Raw genomic sequence first — 23,580 nt, forward strand, 5'->3', positions numbered from 1 at the left:
GGATGGGTTTTTGAATGGGATGATATCCCTTGAGTATACATATTGCATGATTTTCGAGATGTGCTTGTGCTAACTTGTGTTATGTGGGTCCATGTAACCGGCTTTGGGATGAATATATTTTGCCCGTCACTTAATTCTGGTAACATCACTTTCATCTGATTTACTCTCTATCGCCTAAGACAGAAAAAATACTTGCAAAACAGTGCAATACTCAAAATACAGTGCAATACTCAACTGTATTTCTTGATATATTGACCTTTGTGTTCTCTAAATTTTGGGGTTAAAGGTTTGGGAGCCTTGTCTTGATTTAATAACCACAACAGCCTACCTGTTTGAGTTGCAAGGTCTGAGATTTTTACAATCAGTCTTAAAAGTCAATATACAGTATGATTGGCTAATTTCCACTTACTATTAAAATATATGTATATGGTTGCAGACATAATACAGTTGTGCAGACAGATTTTGGTTGAACATATCAATAATGAAGTCTATACAAATTAAAAATACCTAAGCATTGCACTCCACTTGCTATGGGACTCTGAAGCAAATTAAACACTTTACATATGGATGAAAAAAAAAAAATGGAAGAGGAACTCCGTCATGTGACTTGCCTCTGCAATAATCAGAAAGTTATCTCTGCTGTGTTAAGCTCCACACTGGGAACTGCATTTTATGAATGGGACAAAAAAAAATTAATGTGGACTAACATTGCTGTGTCCAAAGAAGAGTGGATAACAGTATCATCTATAAACAGACCCCTAATTTACTGAATATTTTACATTCGATTTTTGTTTTATGAACTCAGGAAACCTTGCTCACATACAGTATGTCAAACCCTGTTTTTTGACAAAATTATTTTGTATTAGAAGATGGGAAAAAATGACCAAGTCAAGAAGTGAGAAACAAGAAAACTTAAATTAAAATACTTACATATTTAATATTTTATATTAGGATTATAAATCTCTTTAGTTTATGTACAAATTACAAGATATTAAAAAAGAAAAACAATGCATTGGTAAATGCTTTCAAAAACAAAATCTAGTGTTTTTAGATCCAACACCCTGAAGAAGGCCTACATTGTAATGTCAGTTTAACAGTCATAAGTGGCTAAGTCAGTCTAATGGCACTGGTATGTGCAGGACATGATAAGCAAAACTATTAATAAAAAAATAATTCTGCAATCATATTCATTGCTAAGAAAGAAGAGAACACATAATTAGATTGCAGCCAGAGGTTAGAATGACCAGCACTAACATAACCCCAATATTTGCCATCTCAGTTGCAGCACTGGGGAGCAGTCCTAGGACTATACTTCGGTTTTAGACTCTATAGATCTTGCATCTAGACAGCAACATGGCCAACAAGGTAAATGTTGTCATAAAGATGCCCTACAAATTCTTCACTAATATTCTGAGCAGCACGCCGTGTGTTTCTGATAAATTCTCTCTTTGACATTTTGTTCTTCACATGAGGACTGGCGAGGTCGATGGAAAGCAGAATCAAAGAATAGCACAGGACATACACTGCATCTAAACAAAACACAGAGAAAAAAAAATAACATAAACAGGCTGACATTAATACAAAATTGGCAAAAAGAAAAATATAACAAGGTCATGCTTGGGAAGCCTCTGACTAACAAAACACATACTCTCTTTAAATGCAGAAATGTTATGCTGTATGCTCCCCAAGTGCTGACTCAATTAGTATATTTGTATATGCTTAAGCAATCGGCTTCATATACATACAATATACAATGTTTAATTTAGAATTAAATTAAGATATTTAAAAAATAAAATAAAAAATCGAATGCAGAATTTGAAAGTAATTAAAAAAATGGCTCCATAGCTGCTATAAGGCAAATAACCACATGATCAGAAACCACATGAAAATTAATTAGCCACCTCTGCTGTGAAAATCATAATGAACCAGTAAATGATTCACATTTACATGTTCATCTGCTTTCCCAGACAATTCTTCCCAGGGAGAGGTCTTGCTTCAGCTGTTAGCTAATTTATCCTTCAAAACTCTCACCCTCCTCACCACAGGGTCACTTATAAAAAAGATTAGCCCTGGGAAAAAAAAAAAAAGGTACTTTACTTACCTTTCCAGCAGATTGTCTCTTAAAACACTGCCATTTTACTGCTCCTTGGCTAATGCAGGTTATTTTGACTGGTCAGATGGGTAAAATATCTTCTCCATCCATAATACACAATGGTTCCCATCGATGGGAGAAGCCATTGTGTTTGGCGAGAGAACAAGGCATTCCCACATCCGAGGTATGTAATATTTTCAGCGGCTAGAGAGCAGTGAAGCAGTGGTTTCAAGACACAGCCCCCCCGGAAAGACAAGCACAGTGCATTTTCTTGGTCTGTTTTTTTTTTTTTAGTAAGTGACCCTTTGGTGACGGGGTTGTTTAAAAGACTTTTCAAGAGATTAGCTTTTCCTATAAATAATTTTATATTTACTAGTGTAAATAGTACCCCAATAGTGTACTTGGGGTAGCCATATCAACTCATTAACCAGCCCACCCCACAAGAGTATTTTTGTTTTCATTTTTTGCACAAATACAATCTGCATTTTTGACTATTAAATAAAGCCCCCAGAACATACATTTTCTGAGAGCAGATGGCTTTTATGTTGAGAGCAGATGGCTTTTATGTTGCATAATATATGTGCAACAGGAGAAAAAGAAAACCATAAAATGAATTTTAGTGCAAACCAAAAATATAAAATATCAAAAATAAAATAGAAAGAAGAGGTTGTATCAAGTAATTAGATGCCAAACATTTCAAGTCTTACAACTGCATGCACCAAAGATGTCGTGAAAAACTCTGGTACCTAAACATCACCAAAGGAAATAAAGAATTGTAGGAGTAAACCTAATCAGAAAATAATTGCTTAACAGATTTCTTCTAGATCAGAGATAAATGGGCAATGCAGAAATTTCAAGGGTCCCTTGAAAAAGTCACATGATTTTGTGACGCAACGCGTCGGAAAAAGCCGTGGTGACGTCACTTCCGGTCCACGGCCGAGACCGGAAGTAGAGGAACGGACCGCAAAAGCGGGATCCTTTGCAACATTTTATGCTGAGAATTCACATCCTAAGTGTAAGTGCGATTTTACTTGATTCATTAAAGAGCTGTTTTAATATACTACACTATGAGGGTCCCCTTTATCCTTTGTTCAGAGAAATGAGTATCCCAGGAAGCCTACAGTTATCCCTGTATACCGAAGGCTATTAGAGAAATATACCACCACATCTATCCAGCATATCCAGTATACGCATATTGGAGGAGTGTGATCGATCGGAAATTTGAGCTGGAAGGTCTGCAGGTTGACCATATACACCTGAAAACGCTCGTTTGAGTGTTAATGGAGGTGAGCGGCCATTACACACTTATGTGGATTCCCTAGCTCACGAAGGTTTTCTGCACTGGGTTGTCACCTGAAGCACTCCACTTCACTACACCTAATGAACTTTTTATGAACATTTTTAAGTTTTTTACTATCACTCCCCTGTTTTTTGGGTACAGAAAAAAAATTTTTTTTTGCACTATTCCATCACTTTGCTTGCCCAGTTAGCGATACCTTCTTCATTGGACAAAATTTTTTTATATTGTTTTTTGTTGATTATCAACAGATTGCTATTTCACTTGCACCTTTATTGCTATTCATTTGTCAACAGATTGCCATTTCACTTGCACCTTTATTGCTATTCATTTGTCATTTTCACCGGCACATTTCAATCCCTCCTACCTTATTGGTTATAGGGGTTCACCCATCGGAGGGCGTTTATTCTACGTTCCTTTCACTTTATCTATCAGTTCTACGTACTGTTTGTGTTCCATTATCTCACACACTTATTGTGTAATTTGCAGTATAGGGGTTCACTCTTCAGAGGGCACCCACTTGTAATTTTCACATCACTTTTGACTTTCAAAAACATTTTTTTCTTAGTTCATTACGAATTGTTTACATAAGCACAAATTATTTTACCTGTTTATTAAGCACTTGAATTTCTGCATTGCCCATTTATCTCTGATCTAGAAGAAATCTGTTAAGCAATTATTTTCTGATTAGGTTTACTCCTACATTGTGGTTCATCCAGTAGTGATATCTTGCACTGATTCTTCTTTATTTCCTCACTATGTGGTGACACTAAGGAATTGGCTGCAGGGTCCGGGTGCTCCATTTTTATTATCAGCTTCCTCCTTATTTCCCCCCTTCTTTTTCTAGAGGTAGCGCATAGATCTATTTCTTCTTTTATCACCAAAGGAAAGCCTTTACACTTTCAGTTTAGATTTAAACATTAATTACAGATATATTTTGCTTCACTCTGATGTTTGTATTATACCTGATGTTTGTGCAATTGTGGTCTAGAGACCCCTGTACACCCTGCGCGTGTGTTTGCAGGACAATGGGGTCATTTTTTTTATTTACTTTTATATTTTATTATTATTTTATTATAATTGTATTTATGTATTTTATATTTACCTTAACCACTACAGCTTCGGAAGATTAACCCCCCTTCATGACCAGGCCATTTTTTTTTGTGATACGGCACTGCGTTACTTTGGAGGTCATACAAAGCTGTACCTAAATAAAATGTATGCATATATGCCAATATGTATTTTGCTATATTTTTTGGTAAAAAATTCCAATAAGCGTATACTAATTGGTTTGCACAAAAGTTATAGCATCCACAAACAATGGGGAAAACAGGAACCTGACCTTCAATGAATAAGCCTGAACAACCATCTGCCTGATCCATATCCATATGGATATGGTCGCAGCAGACGCAGCCAATCCTTTACGAGGTCCCTCGGTAATGACAAAAAGAGCATCTGATTTTCTGAAAGACTCAGTAGCCGCCAGGTAGACCCTGATCGCCTGAACCCCATCCAAAGAATGCAAGGCAATTTCCCTGGGATGCTTGGGCTTGGGACAGAGTGAAGGCAGCACAATGTCTTCATTCAAATGAAAATCAGAAACCACCCTAGGAAGAAAAGACTGATTGGGTCGGAGTACCACCTTATCTTTGTGGACCACCAAATAAGGTGAGCGGCAGGACAATGCCGCCAATTCAGACACTCTGCAGGCAGAAGTGATAGCCACCAAAAAGGCAACCTTCTGAGACAAAGAAAGCAGAGAAATCACCCTAATGTTCTCAAAAGGAGGCTTCTGAAGAACAGAGAATACCAAATTCAGATCCCACAGAGGTAGCAGAGATTGTTTTGGGGGAGCGATATGGCGCACTCCCTGAATGAAAGCGAGAATCAAGGCATGCATAGCTAGCGGGCATTGGAAATAAATGGCTAAAGCCGACACTTGGCCTTTGATAGTGCCCAAAGCCAATCGCTGTTCAACCCCTTTTTGTAGAAAGGCCAAGACCCCAACTACTGAGAACAAGCGAGGGTGCACCTCCTGTGATTCACACCAAGAAATGTACGATTTCCACGTACGATGATAGATCTTCCTGAATGTCGACTTCCTGGCCTTCAATAGTGTAGGAATCACAGTCAGAAAGACCTCTATCTCTCAACACCTGGCTTTCAACAACCATGCCGTTAAAGCCAGCGACTGTAAAGCAGGATGGAAGATCGGCCCTTGAGACAGCAGATCCTCCCTGAGAGGAAGTCTCCAAGGAGCATTGGCGACCAACCTTACCAGGTCTGCGTACCAAGACCAGAGAGGCCAGTCTGAGGCCACCTGATTGAACGGAATCCATTCCACCCCTATCCTGCGTAGAAGCTGCGGCAGGAGTTTCAGCAAATGGAAGGCATAACTCAGCCGATACTGACCCCAAGGAGCCACCAGTGAGTCTGTGGCATCGGCCAGAGGATCCCGAGAACTGAACCTTCCTGTTGAGACGAGACACAAACAGATCGACCTCGGGTGTCCCCCAACAGACACACAGGCGATGAAACCCATTCGTGTGCAGGGACCATTCCCCTTGATCCAACACCTGACGCTTGCCAGTTCTCCACACCTGGAATGTGTACAGTAGAGAGGGCTGGAAGAAAACTTTTCCGCCCAAGCCAGAATCTCGGCCACATCCCTGGCTGCCAAGACACTCTTGGTGCCCCCCTGATGATTGATGTAAGCCACAGCTGTGGTGTTGTCTGATTGAATCCGAACCGGACAATCTCACAGACGAGTCGACCATTGGCAAAATGACAAAGCTTTATTGCTCTGAGCTCCAAAACATTGATCGGTAGTTTTGATCCTTCCACTGTCCAGGTTCCCTGGGCACAGAGCTTTCCCAGCACCACACCCCAGCCCGACAGGCTGGAGTCCATGGTCACCACCGTCCAAAACAATGGCAAAAAGGACTTGCCCTGCCTTAGTGCTGGCGACTGAAGCCACCACAACAGAGCAGACTGTGTTGTGGCTCAAACAAATCAAATTGTACAAGGACTTCAAATCCTTGTTCCATTTGACAAGAATCTCCCTTTGTGTGAAACTGAGAAAATGGAACCGCCTCGAAAGGTTGATACCATCAGACCTAAGGCCTGCATGCAAATCCATAGAGAGTACAGATTGTTCGCCAACAGAGACTGAATCGCTCCCTGCAACTTCTGCAGCTTGTCCAGGGGAACAAAGACCCTTGCCAAGGCTAAATCCAGAGTCAGGCCCAGATAATCCAGTCTCAATGAAGGTATCAGGGTGGATTTCTTGAAATTGATATTCCACCCGAACTCTTGCAGGGTTCTAACAGTGATCGACAGATTGCCCAACAGGGCTGAATGAGATTCCGCTCTCAATAGAAGATCATCCAGATACCCCATCACCACAATCCCCTGCCAACACCGGGGCCAGTACCTTGGTAAAAACCCTGGGAGCAGAGGCGAGATTAAAGGATAATGCCACAAATTGATAATGCTCCTCTGCTACAGCAAAGCGAAGAAACAGCTGATGCCCAGCATAGATAGGGATGTGTAGATATGCGTCTTTGATATCTATGGAGGCCAAGAAGTCTCCCTGGCTTAGGGACGCCACTACCATGTGAATGGATTCCATCTGAAATTTCTGTACCTGCACAAAGCGGTTCAGAGCCTTGAGATCCGGTATTGGAAGCACCTTCCCCTCTTTTCTGGGCACTGTAAACAGGTTTGAATAAAACCCTTAAAAGCGTTCCTGAGAGCGAACAAGCACAATCACCCTTTGTGCCAGTAGATCTTGCACCGCCTCTCGTAGATCCCTTAACCGGTCTAGAGAGAGGTGCAGATTGGGCGGGAAGAACCTGTCCGACTGTCGAGACCGGAATTTGATCTTGTACCCTGATGGTATCAGTTTGTGAACCCATTTGTCCTGAAATCAGGGAAGTCCATGATTCCAGAAAGAAGCGAAGACGTCCCCCCACTCCAGAAGCGGGTGAGGGCACCCCTTCATGCAGATGAGGATTTGTCTGCAGAACCGGACTGGCCAGTCTTTAATTTACCTGACCATGGCTTCTTTGGGACCCCCCCAGAAGACCTGAATGACTTTTCTTTTTCTTGCAAACCGGAGGTATGAACAAGCCGCCTATGAGCAGTGAAGGAAGGCCCCCGTCTATGTAGTGGCGCCTTGCCCTTAGAGGATTGAGGGAAAAGAGTACTCTTTCCCCCCCATAAACCCTTTGATCAGTTCATCCAGAGAAGATCCAAACAACCTCTCTCCCGTAAAGGGAAGATCAGTCAAGGCCTGCTTTTTAACCACACCATGAGTCTAATAGCAATCCCCACTACAGACAACCTGGCCACTAGGGGGGCCGCATCACACATGAACATAAGGGCTTGAGCCATCTGGTCCAGGAGCTCAATCAGTGCCGGGGGACTCTGTTCAGATTCTAAGTTCCCCTTAAGTAACTTCACCCATTCAGTGACCGTCTGATACCAGAACATTCACAAAGATGGGTTTTAGTATGGAACCTGCCAACACGTGTAGATGGCCGGACTCCACCCTTCTATCCACGGGGTCTGTAAAAGCTGGGGATTCCTCAACCGGAACCACAGTATACTTATTTCATCTGGAACCTGGGTAATCCACATTTGGGTTTAAATTGGGTGCCCAACTTAAAGTAGGCCCTTATGGCTCGTGTGGGAGAAATAATAAATATTATGACTATTGTTCTGGGACACCAATGCCTATAATTAATAATATATATTTTTATTTAAAATATTTTAGAACTATACAATGAGAATGAGATCTTCCCATCATCCCCACTTTGATGCCCCTAAATAAAATCATAATTTAATATGTTTCTTTTTATGGGCTACCTAAGCAACAAACAGACTGAAAAAAAATTCCACAAATAACAAAAAAAGAGGACACAAAGACAAATGGATGCAAAAACACACAAACAAAGAGCAACATAAAAAAGAGAGCTGCTGTAACTCTTGTAGGATAACAGAAGGCAATAATTTCTGGTATACATACAGTCTGGCAGTACCAGGAACTTTGTGGCTTATAAAATCAAAATTCTTAGGACTTATGATACTCACATTCACATAACGGCTAAAGGATAGCTTAAAGTAGATGAATAAATGGTTGCCAAATCTGGCAAAGTGACAGAAGACGATCTGTGGTATGTGCTTGTCTGTATATTACACTATTTTACAACTAATATTTTTAAATTTGACCTTTTGCCTACACCATGTGTTTTCACTTTTATTCTCATCCAGCTAGGTTTCTATTTGCCTCCATTACTGGTCTAAAACAAATGCACAAAAGCTACTAAAACATATTCAGTAAGCAAACACTATGCACAGGTAACACTAATAAATGCAGCTTTAGTCTCGAAAATTATTTGAGTACTGATTAGCTGCACTGCAGACAGGGAAGATAAGTGTGTGTACATTCTACCCATAAAATTAGTGAAATATTGCACAAGTGTTACAGGGACAATATAACCACTTGATTTACCCCCCTTCATGATTAGGCCATTTTTTGCTATACAGCACTGCTTTATTTTAACAGACAATTGCATGGTTCTGCAACGGTGTACACAAATGTATATTATTTTTTCCCCACAAATAGAGCTTTCTTTTTGTGGCATTTGATCACCTCTGGGCTTTCTTTTGGTGGTATTTGATCACCAGTGGAATTTTTTGATCATGCGCTATAAACAAAAAAAAGAGCATCAATTTTGCAAAAATAACATTTTTCACATTTTTTTTAATATGAAATTCCCCCCAAAAAAATGTAAAAATCAAAATTTTTTAACATTTTAGGCCAATTTGTTTTAAGCTACCTATGTTTGGTTAAAAAAAAAAAAAAAAAAAAATTCTCAAAAAGCGTATTTTGATTGGTTTGCGCAAAAGTTACTGCGTTTACTAAGGGAAAGATTTTTGTAATTTTTTTTTTTTTTTTTTTTTTTTTTAAACGAGTAATGGTGGCGATCTGCGTTTTTGCGGAACTGCGACATTGCGGCGGACAGATCGGACCCTTGACTGACATTTTTGACACTTTTGGGGTTACCAGTGACATTACTGCAGTAATCAGTGCTATACATATGCACTGTTACTGTAAAAATGACACTGGCAGTGAAGGAGTTAACTTTATTGGAGAGGGAGGGGTTAAGTGTGTCCCTAGGGGCGTGTTTCTAACTGTGATTGGCTGTGGCTACTAGTGTAAGAACAGAGATCAACGGTTCTACATAGTAGAACCGTGTGATCTCCATTCTTACACAGGAAAGAATGACAGGCGGCTTTGTTTACATTAGCCGCCTGCCTTTCTTCCGGTGTAACGGACGATCGCAAATGCCCGGCAGACATCGGGTCTGCCGGGCACATGTGCGGGGGGCTCCGCCTCCGGCGGCGCTTGCTTGCTCCCTAGAGCCTCACAGGCTAGCGATGTAGTCCTACGTCGCTTTGCCTGTGAGGGGCTGACCGCCGCAGTAAATAGTCATGCGGCGGTCGGTAAGCGGTTAAACAAGAGGACCGAAATTTTAAAAAGATGTAACTAATCCAATAAAAAAAAATAAAAAATCTAATTTTGGCCAATGTGTATTCTGCTACATATTTCTGGTAAAAAAAAAAAAAAAAATACCCAATAAGCATAAATTGATTGGTTTGCACAAAAGTTATAATGTCTACAAACTATGGTATATACTGTATACTGGAATTTTCTATTTATTTTTTTTATACTACACTGCTCAAAAAAAATTAAAGGAACACTTTGAAATCACATCGGATCTCAATTGGGAAAAATCTCATGCTGGATATCTATACTGATATGGACTGAGTAATGTGTAAGGAACAAAAGGATGCCACATCGTTTGATGGAAATGAAAATGATCAACCTACAGAGGGCTGAATTCAAAGACACCTCAAAAATCAAAGTGAAAAAATTATGCACCAGGCTATTCAATTTTGCTGAAGTTTCGTTGCAGCAATTCAAAATGGTACTCGATAGATAGTATTGCCCCCACGTGTTTGTTTGCATGCCGGACAACGTTGGGGCATGCTCCTAATGAGACGAGGGATGGTGTTTTGGGGTATTTCCTCCTAGATCTGGACCAGGGCATCACTAAGCTCCTAAACAGACTGAGGGCAACCTGGCAGTGTCGGATGGACCGAAACATAATGTCTCAGAGGTGTTCTATTTGATTTAGGTCAGGTGAGCATGGGGGCCATTCAATGGTATAAATTCCTTCATTCTCCAGGAACTGGCTAAATACTTTGCCACATGAGGCCGGGCATTGTAATGCACCAGGAGGAGCCCAGGACCCACTGCACCAGTGTAGACTGACAATGGGTCCAAGGATTCAATCCTGATACTTAATGGCAGTTAGGATGCCATTGTCTAGCCTGTAGAGGTCTGTGCATCCCTCCATAGATATGCCTCCCCAGACCATCACTGACCCACCACCAAACCAATCATGCTATACGATGTTAAAAGGCAGCATAATGTTCTCCACTGCTTTTTTCAGACCCTTTCACATCTGTAACACGTTCTCAGGGTGAACCTGCTCTCATCTGTAAAAAGCACAGGGTGCCAGTAGCGGACCTGCCAAATCTGGTGTTCAAGGGCAATTGACAATCGAGCTCCACCGTGCTGAGCAGTGAGCACAGGGCCAACTAGAGGACGTTGGGCCCTTAGGCCACCATCATGAAGCCTGTTTCTGATTGTTTGGTCAGAGACATTTACACCAGTGGCCTGTTGGGAGGTCATTTTGTAGGGCTCTGGCAGTGCTCATCCTGTTCTTCCTTGCACAAAGGAGCAGATACTAGTCCTGCTGACGGGTTACGGACCTTCTACTGCCCTGTCCAGCTCTCCTAGAGTAACTGCGTGTCTCCTGGAATCTCCTTCATGCTCTTGGGAGACACAGCAAACCATCTAGCAATGGCACGTATTGATGTACCATCCTGGAGAGGTTGGACTGCCTGTGCAACCTCTATATGGTCCAGGTATTGCCTCATGCTATCAGTAGTGACACTGACCCAAGCCAAATGCAAAACTAATGAAAAACAGTAAAAAAAGTGTAGGGAAAAAAAATGTAATTGGCCTCCACCTGTAAAACCATTCCTGTTTTGGGGGTCATCTCATTGTTGCCCATCTAGTGCACCTGTTCATTTCATTAACATCAAAGCAGTCGGAACGGGTTAATAACCTCCTCTGCTACTTAACTGACCAGATCAATATCCCAGGAGTTTAATTGACTTGATGTTATACTCTGAATGAAAAGTGTTCCTTTAATATTTTTGAGCAATGTAGTTATGGCAGCGATTAGCGACTTATTGCGGGCAGTTTGACACCGACACTTTATGGGAACCATTGACACGAATACAGTAATTATTGCTAAAAATATGCACTGTCACTGTACTGACACTGGCTGGGAAAGGGTTAAACATCTAGGGCGATCAAATGGTTAAATGTGTGCCTAACCAGTGTTGCTTTGCAAGGAAATAAAAACCAGCACATCCCTGCTAAAAGAACAGAGCTCTGTATTGTTTACACAGACAGAGCTCGGTCCTGTCTTCCTCCTCGCTGATCAGCAGGTGTTTGCAGTCATCCGTCAGCCGGTGATGGGCTTGTGCTGTTATCAATCACAGCACACCTGGTGCACCCCCTACCCAGAAGAGCAGAATCATGCATTATATACACCTGATGCTGCTCAGCCAGCCTGCACTGTAGCAGTAAAGCTACAGTGCGTGGTCGGCAAATGGATATTGAGTTGGGGCTAGTTTTAAAATAACTTTTAACACATTTTTTAAATAGTTTTTTTTTCTATACAACTAGCTCTTTGTTCGACCTGCTGGCTCAGATGGATAATAGAAATGAATTATTTTCTAGATGTTAGATTTTTCTCAGTAGAGAAAAATGAATATCATTTTAAATTGTATATATTGTCCTAAATATGTAGAACACCACTATACATTTCCTTTAAAAGTACTCTACGTTAGGTTTGCTTTATAGCATAATAGAATTAGAAAGAAAAAGGGAAAACTGTTCCAATCCAGAATTTACTTAAGTGCACACCACACATCCTGGGTGAGCAAATGGGATTTTTTTTTTTAAAAGCACATAGCTTACCTAAGTTGCTTAATTGATGGGTAAGATGTAGGAATTTAGGTTTTACCTGGGTAGGAAGGGTGAAAAGTACAAGCATATTGAAACTTCACTCTACTTTTGGATATGGTAGGAAAGAGCGAACATTAGGGTCAGGTTTTATGTGGCCTGTTTCCAAATTCACTCCATTTAACCACTTTCCGACCGGCCGTTGTAGAAATACGGCCGCAAAGTGGTTGTCTAGCTCCCGCGCGCCCCCTGGGGCGCGCACACGGGAGTGTCCGTGCTCGCCGGGTCCCGGGGACCCGATGCATCACGGATCGTGGTAAAGGGCCAATGAGAGCGGTCCTTTACCACGTGATCGCTCCGTCCAATGACGGAGCGATCATGTCACAACAAATCGGCGCATGTCCGGTTCATTTCTCTCCTCTCCTCGGACGCTGTACACAGCAATCAGTACAGCGTGCGAGGAGAGGAGAGAAACTGCAGCTGCACGCCTCCTCTGCCTCAACTGTGCCCAATTAGTGCCCCATCAGTGCCTCAGCCGTGCTCCATCCATGCCTCATCTGTGTCACATCCGTGCCCACCCATGCCACCTCAGTGCTCATCAATGCCACATCCATGCCAAGTCAGTGCTCATCAGTGCCACATCAGTGCTCATCAGTGCCACATCCATTCCACGTCAGTGCTCATCAGTGTCACATCCATGCCACGTCAGTGCTCATCCGGGCCACATCCATGCTCATCAGTGCCACTACAATGCTTATCAGTGCCCTACGGTGTCTCACAAAATTGTAATGGGAAGTCAGGAAATGACGGTGCTCCCTGCATGTTGGGCCTCTGTATGTGGCCAGGCTGTGAAAAAGTGTCACATATGTGGTATCGCCATACTCGGGAGGAGTGGCAGAATGTATTTTGGGGTGTCATTTTTGCTATGTACATGCTATGTGTTCAAAATGTCTAATAAATGGACAACTTTGTGTAAAAAAAAAAAAAAAAAAAAAAAATGCGTTTTGGTTTTCTTTCCACATTTTCCAAAAACTTGTGGAAAAAAATGACATGGATAGGACTGCACATGGTAGAATGTTAAGCTTAAGAGATCATTGGTACTTTGTAAATTATGTTGTATGTTTATGCCCCATAAATGAAATATTTGGCATAGAATTCAATAATAACACCTGAACTTTTTCTGGGATATATCTGGATCGTAAACGCTTTTAAGCTTTTTATGCTTTTCTGAAAAAATAAAAGCTATGTATTTTATTTTACTGCAGTCTTTTCCTTCAATGGCTTAGTGTACCTTCTGATTATACCTATAGTATGTTATATAGTTTTTTTTTTTATACATTGTGATTTGGAAACAATTGTAGTAGTCGCATAGGGAGGTTTTGTTTGCATCTTACCAATTCCTACATGTGGTGGCTGCATTCGTTTTCAATGTTTTAGGTCTTTTTTTCCCCTTTATTTTAATCTGGTGATTCACCAGTAGCACACTTTTTGTCTTCCACTCCACTGGATGAACAATGGAGACTTTTGGCCAACAGCACTGTCAATCTGGGAAGGGGGTAGGTGTTTAGCTGGGCTTACTATTGGTATTTCACTTATTTTTTGCACAAAAACATTTGTTCAATTTTCTAATTAGTGGGGGTTAAACTGACATTCATTTTCAATTGCAGTAATGAGAACTTTTGAAGGAGCAGGATGGAAAATTTTTCTCAAAACTAACAAATTACCAACAGCGAGTGTGGTTTTCAGTTGGGCCCATTCACTCCATGTAAAAAGAAAATTAAATTTTGAAGTACTTTTGAACGACACATTCTTTAAGTCTTCGAATATACTGAGAATTTTCGCACATATCCAAAAATCTACAAGAATATGGCCAGCTTTATTTGCACTAGCAAATTAACTTGACTAAAAGTCATAGCGGAATCCCAGGTAAAAACTTTACAGCAATAGATTCATTACCTTTTGGGATAAGGGTTTTTACATAAATGAATATAAGCTGACCATTGTAAGTACACCTAGTGTATTGTAGATACCCTCTCAATGTAATCTGAAAACCTTTTTTAACACTTATGGATCATTATTCCTTACCAGGGCTAAGGCCAAGGTCTCGTGCTAGAGTAGGATTGCAAGCACAAAATCGGTGAGAAAACTTAGTGATAAGTGTTTCTAGGTATTCCCCACGTTCCTCTGGAGCATGTATATGTCGAAAAAAGTCTCTCAGTGCATTTGGTAGAAACTGATTGCTGAAGTTGTGCAGAGTCACTAAATCATCCAATACATCCCGCCTATAGAAAAGTAAATAAACAAACAAATTAAAAAAAGGCATAACAAAAATGTACAAGTCACAGTTTAATACAAGCAAACATATTAGGGATCGACCAATTATCTGCAAAGCCGATATATCGAGGGACGATCTGCACTTTCCCCGATATATCGGAATTGGCCCCTGAGGTTACCGACATTACCGATATTTCGGGAAAGTGCATGTACCGGAGTGATGCCTGCAGCTAGAGCCATCACCCCGGTATCGGCGTCCATAGCCGACGTTCGGCTGTCTTGTAATGACAACGGATGCGGCTGAGAAGCCGCTCGGCTGTCATTACAAGGAGCGGGAGGGGACGTCCCCACCCTCCCGCAGCTCGCCTAGGTCTACAGGCCTACCGGGAGACCCGGGCATCCTACCTGCACGGCCGCCAAAGAGAAGATCCGATCAATGCCGCATTCGGCTCTGATCGGGTCTCCATGTAAAAACCCGGAAGTGATGCCATGACATACGTACTCATCGCCAAATTGAAAAAAAAATGACAGCATTCACAGCCAAACTTGGCATTTTGAATGCTTTTAAGTGCAGAGGAGGGGTTTGGGGGTCTTTTAAACCCCCAGATCCCTCCACAACAGTACCTGTAAAAAAAAAAAAAAAGAAAAAAAAATGTTTTTATAAATGTCTGAAAATTCCTGCCGATACCGATATGCGATGACCAAAATATCAGTATCGGCAATAAAAAAACGATATTGGTTGATCACTAAAACATATACGTGGTCAGTGCACAAAATCGCCTATCCCTTAAGATATTTCTGTCTTCTGTGATTCAAAGGTATCTTAACCACTTACCGCAAAGTGACGTAGGACTACGTCGGCAAACTTTGCGGTAGTATACCGGGATGATGCCTCTAACTACAGACACCATCCCGGTACCGTAGTTTAGAGCCAATGGTCGGCTTTCCGTCGGTAATGACCAATGCGGCTCGGGAGCCGCTTGATCATTACCCGGGTGAGCGGGAGGGGACGTCGCCCCACTCCCGCTGCCTTTCGTGACTTTGCTCGGGGCTCCCGTCCCACCGGGAACCCCGAGCACCCAGCCGGCACGTCCGCCGGCTGGATGGAGTCCCGATTAATGCCGGAAACGGCTTCGATCGGGTCTCCGATGACGTAACCCGGAGGCGGCGTCCAAGACGTCACTTCTGGGTTACTGTGCTGCAAAAGGCAGCAAATTTAAAAAACGGCTGTATGCAAAAACGCCGTTTTTGGCGTTTTGCATACATGGAAGTGTAGTGGAGGGGTCTAGGGTCTTTTAGACCCTCGATCCCTCCATAAAGAGTACCTGTCACTGCATATTGGTGTCACAAGGGATGTTTACATTGCTTGTGACAGCAATAAAAGTGATCAGATTTTTTTTTTTTTAAAACTGTAATAAAGTTAAAAAATAAAATAAAATAAATAGGAAGAAAAAAAAAATAATTTTTAGCCGCCCCCGTCACCGTTAGCTCGCGTACAAAAAAAACGTATACGGAAGTCGAGCCACGAATGAAATAGCTGTTCAAACCACACATGTGAGGTATCGCCGCTCTCGCCAGAGCGTGGGCAATAATTTAAAAAAAAGAGCTACACTCTAACTCTAAACTGGTAACCGTTAAAAAAATTTAAAGCGTCGCCTATTGAGATCTCTATTGACCGAAGTTTGTCGCCATCACACAGGGGGGGGGGGGGGCGCAAATTTAAACCATAACATGTTGGGTATCTATTTACTCGGCGTGACATCATCTTTCACAATATAGAAAAAAATGGGCTAACTTTACTGTTTAGTATTTTTTAAATGCAGTGAAATGTGATTTTTCGAAATTTTTACAAAGAAATGGCGTTTTAAAGTGGTTAATCACCCTTGAAAAATATAAGCAGCATGTTAAGAACTCTCTAGCATCTACCAAAAACTGAAATATCAGTTGTGCGTGGACTTGGCCTATCATGGATTTAATACTAGAAAGAAAACATTATAAAACATAAAAAAAAAAATTCTCTATTTATTATGATACAGCAAAAGCAATCTTCAAGTGGAACCAACAATGTTAAATTGCAACTTGGTTTTCGTCCACAGAATATATATACTATATCATGGTATTTTGTTCTTTACCTTTCGTCAAGATATACCCTCAGTTTCTTCCAGTTGAGTGTTCTGGTATAAAATATATATTTTGCTATTTCTTTTGGCGAATCATCTAGGATACCTCTTGATAAAAAATATTCAATGCCCTGAAAAACAACAAAAAAGATCTAAGAATAGGTCTGAAGGCATATACAGTACTGTGCAAAAGTTTTAGGCAGGTAAGAATAAATGCTGTAAATTAAGAATGCTAATATATTTTAAATTGTTTATTTTTATAAATTTGCAAAGTGAGCCAATAGAAGAAAAACCTAAATTAAATCAATAGAGATACCTATCCATCATGCCCTACCATCAGGAAGGTGTGGGACTGGCCCCAAGTTTATTCTGCAGCAGGACAACAACCCTAAACATACAGCCAATTTCATTAAGATTCTTCAGAGTAAAGAACAAGGAGTCCTGGAAGTGATGGCTTAACGTTCCTCCCCACCTCCAAAACCTTCTTTTTATTTATTTTTTCCATGTTGTGAATTGATAAAAATAAACTATTAACACTTTTACTGTATTTCTGAAAGCAATTTTAAATTTGCAGCATTTTTTCCACATCTGCCTAAAACGTTTGCCCAAAAAATGGAAAACCTCCATTCAAATAAGCTGAACCAGAGTTCTAATGAATAGGTAAGTTGCCAATCCTTTCATATTACAATGTATAGATTAATGACTTCCAAACTTCCAATGCTAGTGATACATGGAAGTCCTGTCTTACTCACTGGGTTTTTGAAACAAATTTGTAACAAGAAGAAAAAAATATGCTGTCTGGTAAAAAGTTCAGGGACTCACGGGGCTGTTCACACATGCAGCAGCCTCTAAGCTCTGCAATTGTGGCCAAATACCATATCATTGTGAGACAGAACACAGGTAGCATAAAGTCAGTCATATCCTCAAAATGCTCCCCTAACTTTTTATATCGCTTGGCAATCTACATTAAGTAAGAGGCCCCATCCTGATTTTATTCTCTCCTAGTTCAATTAACGTTCTGACCCAAGCCCAGAGAAAGATCACTCTTTTTCGGTTGTGTTTCTAAATTCACGCATGTTTGAAAATGCCAAGGCTGCCCTAAGCATTATATACGACAGTCCTGATGCATCAAAATGCCAGGTCATTTCACTAGGCTGGATAGCTCTGACAGGACGTGTTGCACGGGATATATATGGAGCAAATAAATCAATCAATCTTATGTTCTAACCAACAAAAGCTATAAATGCTAGTTGTTATAAAAGGGTAGCTGACCTCATGTGGATTAGCGTTAAAGGTTAGGCTTCCTTCATCCAGTCGCATGTAAAGATTTCGGTAAGAAAATCCTGGCGGATGCCTTTTATTATATATAGAACAATGTCCCCAAGTGGACTTGCATAATCTAAATAGAAAAAAGACAGTGAAAATCATTTCTATAATTTATTAACTTTATTCATTAAAAACTAGCAACACCACTACTAGCTTTAAAGTGTATGTAAACCCTAAGGCTTTATTCACACTGGCAAGGACACACCTGCATTATTTCAGTTGATAGGAAATTTCTAGACACAAATGTATGTAATGATTTTAAATTGTACAATTACCACTGTACGTTCACCTGTGTTTAGGTGCATTTTGGTTTGCTGCATTTCGAAAAAAATGTAAATCTGTGCGTCCAGAAGAAGAAATTTACGCTAGGCATGAAGGTGCCTATAAACTCCATGTACACAAACCCCTAAAGTCCTCTTTTTGCCAATTTTTGCATTGCATTTTTTTCAGCTACTTGATACCTCATTACCTGTCCTACTTTTTATCGATTCTCTAAGAAATCTACTTTTTACCCAGTTTTATACACAAGTTCACCATTATAAGCTCTGGTGAAGAGGGACTGATGGATAAAATGCATGGGCTATTCATGCTACATTTGCTGTGATCAATAAAGATTTTGGACTTATAAACACCTGGTGGTGCTCTCCTCTTTCTGCTATACCTACTGCTGATATTCAACGTACCCTTCCAGACTCATTTATTTCTAGAGTACAGCATTTATTTTTATGGTAAGACATGTTCTCAGTTCGGTTTTGTTTTTTAAAGCTACCCTGTCAATATACTAAATTTACGAAGCCAAAAAAAAAAAAAAACCTAAAACCAAAAGCTTGTGAATTCAATTTCAAAATAGGTGGAAATGTTCCAGAATTGCTGGCAATTATTCTCAAACCCCAAAAGATCAAAGTCTATCAGATGATGGAAAATGTGCCTAGATACTGCAAAGGAAATGAAGTTAGATTTTTGCCAATAACAAATAGTACAAAATAAAAAACACAATGTACACTAATAACGCAAACAGCGAGAGAATTAGTATTTTAGTGGACAATCCGATCTAACATAACAGGAGAAGTTCCAGATGAGATATAATAAATGTAAGATGCTAAAACCAACAGTGTTTTGGGTTCACATCTACAATAGGCATTCTTATAGTCACAAAACAAACTTAACAATAGGTACTGGATGCACTAAAAGGCTAAAAAAAAAAAACATCAAATGTTAAGTACAGCAGCAGGGAAAATAGGAAACTATGTAATCTTTCCTGTGACCCATTGGGGATTCCCCTTACATCTTGTCTATCTGACAGATATCAAATGGTGCCTCCATCAGGGAGATCACCCAAATAAGTATGGAAGTATATATGGCAGGGTCAACAGAGAAAAGCATGTTATATCGGCCTTAAGCCTATAGCCACATTAGTCCATCTTACTCAATCAGATTACTGTGGCCGGGTGAATTTAAAGTAAGCCCTATTAAGCCGATACAGTAACTGCTCTTTATTTTTTCCTCTGATCAAAGATAACAGTCCCATAGTGAAGCAACGACAACCACAGAAACTTGAAGAAAACTACAGAATTGAAGTATCATCAAAGAAAAAAAAAAACATTTATGAAAATATATAGTCACAAAAAAAAAAAAAAGGGAACACTAAGTTTAAACATGAAACAATTCCAATGATTGCGTCCCTTTCAATAAATGCTTCCAGCTTCTACCCAAAATGTAGTAGCCTTCTTCCCAGAGACATTTCTTAAATTCTTATGAATAAATCTAGCATATATTGTAGTATTTAAGCCACATCTGAATCCAATCATTCAGGTTTCACATCAATCACTTTGGTAATCTGAGCATTGGGATAAAATCCTAGTGAGCACTTCAGTATTAGTGCTTTTTAGCCTGACATAATTGACCTTTGACGTAGACCTCTCAGATATTATATAGGGCTTTTCTGTGTATTTTTAGAATACAGTTTCCCACTGTTCTTACCTATGATCATAGCTCTGATCCGGAATAGCTGCAAACCACAGACCTCTCATGAGAACCTTCTCATCTCAGTTTCCTTTAAATCAGTACCCCCACAATTATAGCGAGAGAGACATTTAGAATGTTAAAAGACAGTGGTCATGCATGTCGCCTATATATACAGCCTGAAATTATGACAGACCCATTTTTATTCTATCCTGCTGTATTTACTTAGTGCAACTTATATCATCCAAGTGAAAGATATAACACTATGTCAAAAAAATTAAAAACAGAACCTCCCCTCCTAAAAATAACTCAATCAGGTATAGCTAAATCACCTTCTCAATGTCACACAAAGCCATTTGACTTTCACCTGTGATCATTTGATTAGCTCAGGACGAAAAGAGCTTTTCTGGAGCATTTCAGTTCCTGGTAGTGCAACTGAATTAAATCAACTATGGGTGGCAAGGCACTGTCAAAAGTTCTTCGGGAAAAAGTTGTGGACAGGCATAAGTCAGGAGATGGATACCACAAAAATTAAAATGCTTTATCAAGGAGTAGAAGCACAGTGAAGTCTATTAATAGGAAAGTGAAAGGTATTTGGTACAACACAGCCCTCCCTGGATCAGGACGTATCTCCAAATTGGATATAACAGCCAAGAGGAAACTGGTCAGAGAGGCTACCAAGAGGTCCACATCAACTCTGAAGCAGTTGCAGGAATGACAAATAGTGGTCATTGTGTGCATGTGACAACACAATCACAGATTCTCCACAAATGTGGCTTGTATGGGAAGGTTGCAAGAAAAAAGCCACTCCTCAAGAAAGACCACATGCTAAAACGTAAATGGATGGAACTTCGATCCTATCCCACCCCTTTTTCTGACTGCGCAGGGCAGCAACATTGATATTGTACAATTGGAGCTCCTCCAAGTGAACCATCTTATGTTCCCATTGGAGAGGTTCACATGGGGGAGTGTTCCTAGCCATTTGACCATGACCACAGATATTGTTGTTACCTACCTATAAAATATAAAAATGTGAAGAGCAATTGTAATACTATGTTGTATGAAGTTTTTTTCCTTTGTCGCTTTCATTATCCATGTGAAACTTGACTGCTACTTTGTTGTATTCGGGGTAACAGATACTTACTGTTCTTGTTTGTATGTTTTTCTATGCAAAATCTCAATAAAAAATATTTTCGAAAAAAAAAAAAGAAAGACCACATGTAGTCACGACTGAGCTTTGCCAAAACACACCTTGAACATTCTGAGGCCACATGGAAAAAGATGTTATGGTCTTATGGTTAGATGAGACTAAAATTTTATGATTTGGCCCCAACACCAAACGATGTCTGGCTGAAATCCAATACAGCTCACCATTCAAATAACATTATTCCTACAGTAAAGCATGGAGGTGGTAATATCCTGTTATTGGGATGTTTCTCTGCAGAAGGGACTGGAGCACTTGTCAGGATGGAGGGAAAAAATGGATGGGGCAAAATACCGTCAAATTCTTGAGGAAAATTTGCTGCCCTCTGCCAGAAAGTTGTTAAGGGGAAGAAGGTTTACCTTCCAACATGACAATGACCCAAAGCACACAGCAAAATGACCAGTGGTTGAAGGAGAAAAAATGTGAATGTCCTTACATTGCCTAGTCAGAGCCCAGACTTAAACCCTATTGAAAAATCTATGGAATGACTTGAAGATTGCTGTCCACAAACAGTCACCATCAAGTTTAACTGAACTTGAGCAGTTCTGCAATGAAAAGTGGGCAAATATTGCAAAGTCTAGATGTGCAAAGTTAGTAGAGACAGATCTAAACAGACTAAAGGCTTAAAAGGCTGATTAAAGCAAAAGGTGGAACAACAAAATACTGGCATAAGGAGGGGGGATCCTTTTTCCAAACCCGTAATCCTGCTTTTGAATTCAAATTTCTTTTCTGACATGTTGATGTTATATATTTCACTTGGATGTTATAAGTTGCACTGAGTGAATACAGCTGGATAAAACAAAAACTGTCTGTCTTCATCTTAGGCTTCAAAATAACAGAATGTGATTTTAAAGGGGGAGGGTGATTATTTTCTATACCCACTGTATATATTCTGGGGCAAAGCATATCACTGTAGGTAGACTTAAGAAATAGAACAACTATGGACTAATTTAAGAACAAAGAAGTCGTCTATATAAGGCATCATGCAGGGGATTACATAAAGTAGAATTACAGCCTAACACCAACTGTGCTTAAAAATCCCCCTGCTACCTATACTGCTTACTCTGTCTTAAAAATAGGTGTATACTTACCTGTTTTTAGTCTGCTATATATGGGAATTATGCCAATGCCAGCCTTCACTTTACGTTGAACTTCTAAGTAATTATGTTTATTAAACCTATAAAAGTTCTCTTCAAAAGGTTTCTATACAATAGAGCATGTTGCTACTCAACACAAGGACTGATTTACGAAGGCTAGATTCACACTAGCCAATGCTTTGAGAAGCTGTCCATGGTATTTTAGAGCAGAGCTAAGCAGCTGCTGTCAGGAGGCAGCCTGCCACCTCCTGGATGCCCGTTTTTTTTAAATACCAAATGACAATTTATAATGGGACTAATGTGCCGCAACTTCGAGCCAAACGTTTGGCTCATGGTTTCGGTGCAACCCTATTGACTTGAATGACCAAGTTTGACAGGCAGTGCTGCTTTTCCACTCAACATGTCACATTAAACTTGCCACAGCAACGATGCAAAGCATTACAGCCGCGACATTTGAATATTGTCCTTGTGTTTGGCCTTTAGGTAGGCAGCGATAAAACCGCTGTTTAGTTGACAGCTTTTACCACCCCTCTGGAAGCCCATGTGAAAGAGGCCTAAATGAGCTGAAAACGTGCTCAAAAATTGTCTAACTATGCACTTCAATTATCTAGTCATGCAAAAATCATGTGCACATAATTGGGTAATCAAAGTAAACAGGAATTTGCTATTTGCACGATCGCATAATTAAAATAATAATTCACACAGCTTTTGAGGGGAGAGACACAACTCTTTTAGTAAATTGGCCTCATTGCAATGTACAAGGCTTAAAAGGTCAGTCCTGGGGAAAAGTTCAGCTACATGTAGCCTACAATCAATACGGATGACCTCTCCTTAGTCTTCTGATAATACATGCTTATAAATAAACAATAAAAAGTCTTAAGAATTTTATGCCAACAATTATTTCTAGTCACATTTTTTACCTCGTTCAAGGAAGTAACAAAGTTTGCCTCCAGTCTTGTGTTCAATGAATTTCTATTGCACAAAGCTTATGCGTGTGGGATTTCAATCTCATTTGCATAAGTATGTAAACGCCTACATTACTAAGCCTGCATATTTTCCATTATAGGTACATGTGTGGGTAAAAACTGAAGCGTAG

At 40.2% G+C, this 23,580-nt stretch overlaps 1 protein-coding gene across 1 annotated transcript in view; it reads right to left on the reverse strand.

Annotated features, from left to right (window-relative positions):
* Positions 1-941: 941 nt before the first annotated feature.
* The window catches only part of FBXO8 (F-box protein 8), a 36,053-nt gene continuing 13,414 nt past the window's right edge, over positions 942-23,580 (reverse strand). Inside the window, exons 2-5 of the mRNA XM_082245433.1 lie at positions 18,168-18,294; positions 16,908-17,026; positions 14,587-14,783; positions 942-1,529 (exon numbers count right to left, since the gene is read on the reverse strand). Of these exons, the coding sequence (XP_082101559.1) occupies positions 1,342-1,529; positions 14,587-14,783; positions 16,908-17,026; positions 18,168-18,294 (631 nt within the window). The 3' untranslated portion in view covers positions 942-1,341. The remainder of the gene's footprint in view (positions 1,530-14,586; positions 14,784-16,907; positions 17,027-18,167; positions 18,295-23,580) is intronic.

The sequence above is a fragment of the Pelophylax lessonae genome (assembly GCF_965119305.1).
Source record: "Pelophylax lessonae genome assembly, chromosome: 1".
In the NCBI taxonomy this organism is placed as follows: domain Eukaryota; kingdom Metazoa; phylum Chordata; class Amphibia; order Anura; family Ranidae; genus Pelophylax; species Pelophylax lessonae.